This window comes from Chaetura pelagica, unplaced genomic scaffold (assembly GCF_000747805.2).
Source record: "Chaetura pelagica isolate M959 unplaced genomic scaffold, ChaPel_1.0 scaffold55, whole genome shotgun sequence".
In the NCBI taxonomy this organism is placed as follows: Eukaryota; Metazoa; Chordata; class Aves; order Apodiformes; family Apodidae; genus Chaetura; species Chaetura pelagica.
This window is the reverse complement of record NW_009953571.1, coordinates 3,957,403-3,959,596: the sequence shown is the minus strand read 5'-3', so window position 1 is coordinate 3,959,596 and position 2,194 is coordinate 3,957,403. Positions and strand designations below refer to the sequence as shown.

Sequence of the window (2,194 nt, the reverse complement as noted above, 5' to 3'; positions counted from 1 at the left end):
AAGGCAGGTAAGGAAGGCACCTCCTGGAGTGCAGGCGAGTGGCCAGGAGAGGAGCAGGAGAAGGTACGGTGGGAAGGGTAAGGGTGCTTAGGTGGATGGGAGGGAAGGATGGAATGCTTAGGTGCCTCTGCGAGGGTCTTTGCCAACTGGCCTGCTGCTCTGTCCCCCAAAACTGCCGTCCAGGTAGCGTGCTCGTGTGCGTGCTGGGGATGAAGTGCTGTTCCTGCGGTGAGGCTCCCCCTGAGGGGCCACGGGGGGCAAGCAGGAGCAGGAGTGCTGTGGTGTGCCCCCACCTTCTCTATCCTTCATACTAAAGTCCCTTTCTGTCCCGTGGCTTCCCTGACTGCTTGGTTCCAGCTCATCTCACCTCACTCCCACCTCTCATGGTGTGAGCTCAGCACAAAGTTTGGGGGATGCCCAGGCCAGGCAGGAGGGGTGAACGTTGCCTTGTAGGAAGGGATAGAGCATGCAGAGACCTCATCAGGTCCGGCACAGCTTGTGGCTGTGGCTGGGAGAAGGGATGCCTTGGCCTGGTGTGCTCCATGCAATGAGCTCCCTCTTCTTTGCCATGCCTGTGTTTGGCCTACTCTGTACAGAGGAAACTCCGTGCGAGGCTGGGCCCTGCTTGCAGAGAGCTGGCAGGACCCATTCTCTGCCAAGAAAAGGGGTGCAAGCCCCCAGGGGCCATGCCTGCTCCCACGGTGGCTCAGCTGCGTTCCCCGGAGTGTTAAGGATGGCCTGGGCTGGCCTCGCCCCAGCCCTTGCAGAGCCTGCGCCTGTTGCTGCCTCTACCCCCTTGATCCTGGCGAGTTTTCCCTCCGCCTTCAGCAGGCAGTTCCTGCGCCGGGCAGGCATTTGCACCCAGGCCCCAGGGGCTGCTCAGGGTGGTGCCCTCCCAGGCCGCCTGTTTCAGCTCCCGAGCCCTGGCGGCCCCATGGGCATCTGCACATCAATGGGCTCCGATGGGGTGTGTGCGGGGGGTGGGGGAGCAGACCTTAATCCGGCCCATTCATCTCTACGGAGGCTTTTGTTGAGCCTCCAGATGTTGCCCCGAGGACGGGGGCTCAGCCCGGCAGGCAGCTGTGGGCGGAAGGGAAGGCGTTTGGCCGGCGGTAGAGCTGGGTTATGGGAGTTGCCCGTCGGGGCCAGCCTGGTCGTGGTCGGGGCGCTCCCACCCGGACTCGCCGCGTCCTTGAGGCCGCGTCTCAAGAGCAGCCCCGGCCCTTTCGGGCTCCGGAGGCGGTGGGGGAGGGACCTGCGCTGCTTCTCAAGGGCAGGCTCCATTAACCACCCTGCCGCCCGGCTCGGGGAGGGCCTCTCCAGCACAGCCTCTCGCGTCCCCTAGGAGCTCTTCGTCCCCCTTGCCCCTGGGGTGGATGGGAAGGAGCAAGGTACAGAGCTGGAGTGAAATCGCTTGGAGAACTTCTTCCCTTCTTCTGTGTTTGAGGGGCCCCCTGAGAGCAGTGTAGCCACAGCAGCGTTCTGGGACAGGCCCCAAGGGGGGGGTTCCCATGCCCCAGGACAGGGCAGGAGGGTGCTGGCTGGGGAAGGCTGTCACTGGAGAGGTGAAAGGCATCTGTCTCACTGAGGTAGTGTCCTGGAGGGACCAGGAGACTGGGCACATCGTGCTGGAGAATGTGGAGGCACCTGGGTGTGGGCTGCAGGTGACACCACTCCCTCCCCTGCCCCTTGCAGGCTCTAGGATGCCGGGTCCAGCTGGGCTCGGGCTGCCCACCTGATCTTCCCTGCCCCGTCCCACCCGCACACTATGTTGCGCTCCTGGCGTGTGAAGCTGAAGCTGCTGCTCGCCACGGTCACCCTGGCCATCCTCCTCTCCTGGCTCTACCTCTTCGTGGGAAGCCTCGAATGTGAGTGGGTCCTCCTCCTTGGATCAAGGGACGGTCCCCAACAGGGGGTGGGCAGGGGAGGCCAAGGGCGTGTGGTGGTTTTTCTGTGGCAGTGCAAGTCGCAGCAGGTGTGTCTGAGCTCTGTATTTCCAGGGGCATCCCTTAGGATCAGGGGAGCAGAGCTCCGACGGTGGCTGGGCACGCGTGGGGTGTGTGGGGCCCTCCCATCCGGGGCTCTGCCTCGTGCTGATGGCATTCCCTGTCTCCCTTCCACAGACGGCCGCTTCCTCCTGCTGCCGCCGTGCCTGGGCGAGCAGCCGAGCCGGGACGTGGAGCGGGAGGGGCCG

General features: G+C 64.4%; 2 protein-coding genes across 2 annotated transcripts in view; one reads left to right on the top strand and one right to left on the bottom strand.

Moving 5' to 3' along the window:
- Window positions 1–1,284, bottom strand: part of PEX16 (peroxisomal biogenesis factor 16) — a 44,588-nt gene extending 43,304 nt beyond the window's left edge. The window contains exon 1 of the mRNA XM_009999597.1: window positions 1,020–1,284. Within this exon, the coding sequence (XP_009997899.1) occupies window positions 1,020–1,284 (265 nt within the window). The remainder of the gene's footprint in view (window positions 1–1,019) is intronic.
- A 484-nt stretch (window positions 1,285–1,768) lies between these two features.
- The window catches only part of GYLTL1B (glycosyltransferase-like 1B), a gene marked incomplete at its 3' end in the record, with an annotated part of 5,615 nt that continues 5,189 nt past the window's right edge, over window positions 1,769–2,194 (top strand). The window contains exons 1-2 of the mRNA XM_009999596.1: window positions 1,769–1,868; window positions 2,124–2,190. Coding sequence (XP_009997898.1) covers window positions 1,769–1,868; window positions 2,124–2,190 — 167 coding nt within the window. The remainder of the gene's footprint in view (window positions 1,869–2,123; window positions 2,191–2,194) is intronic.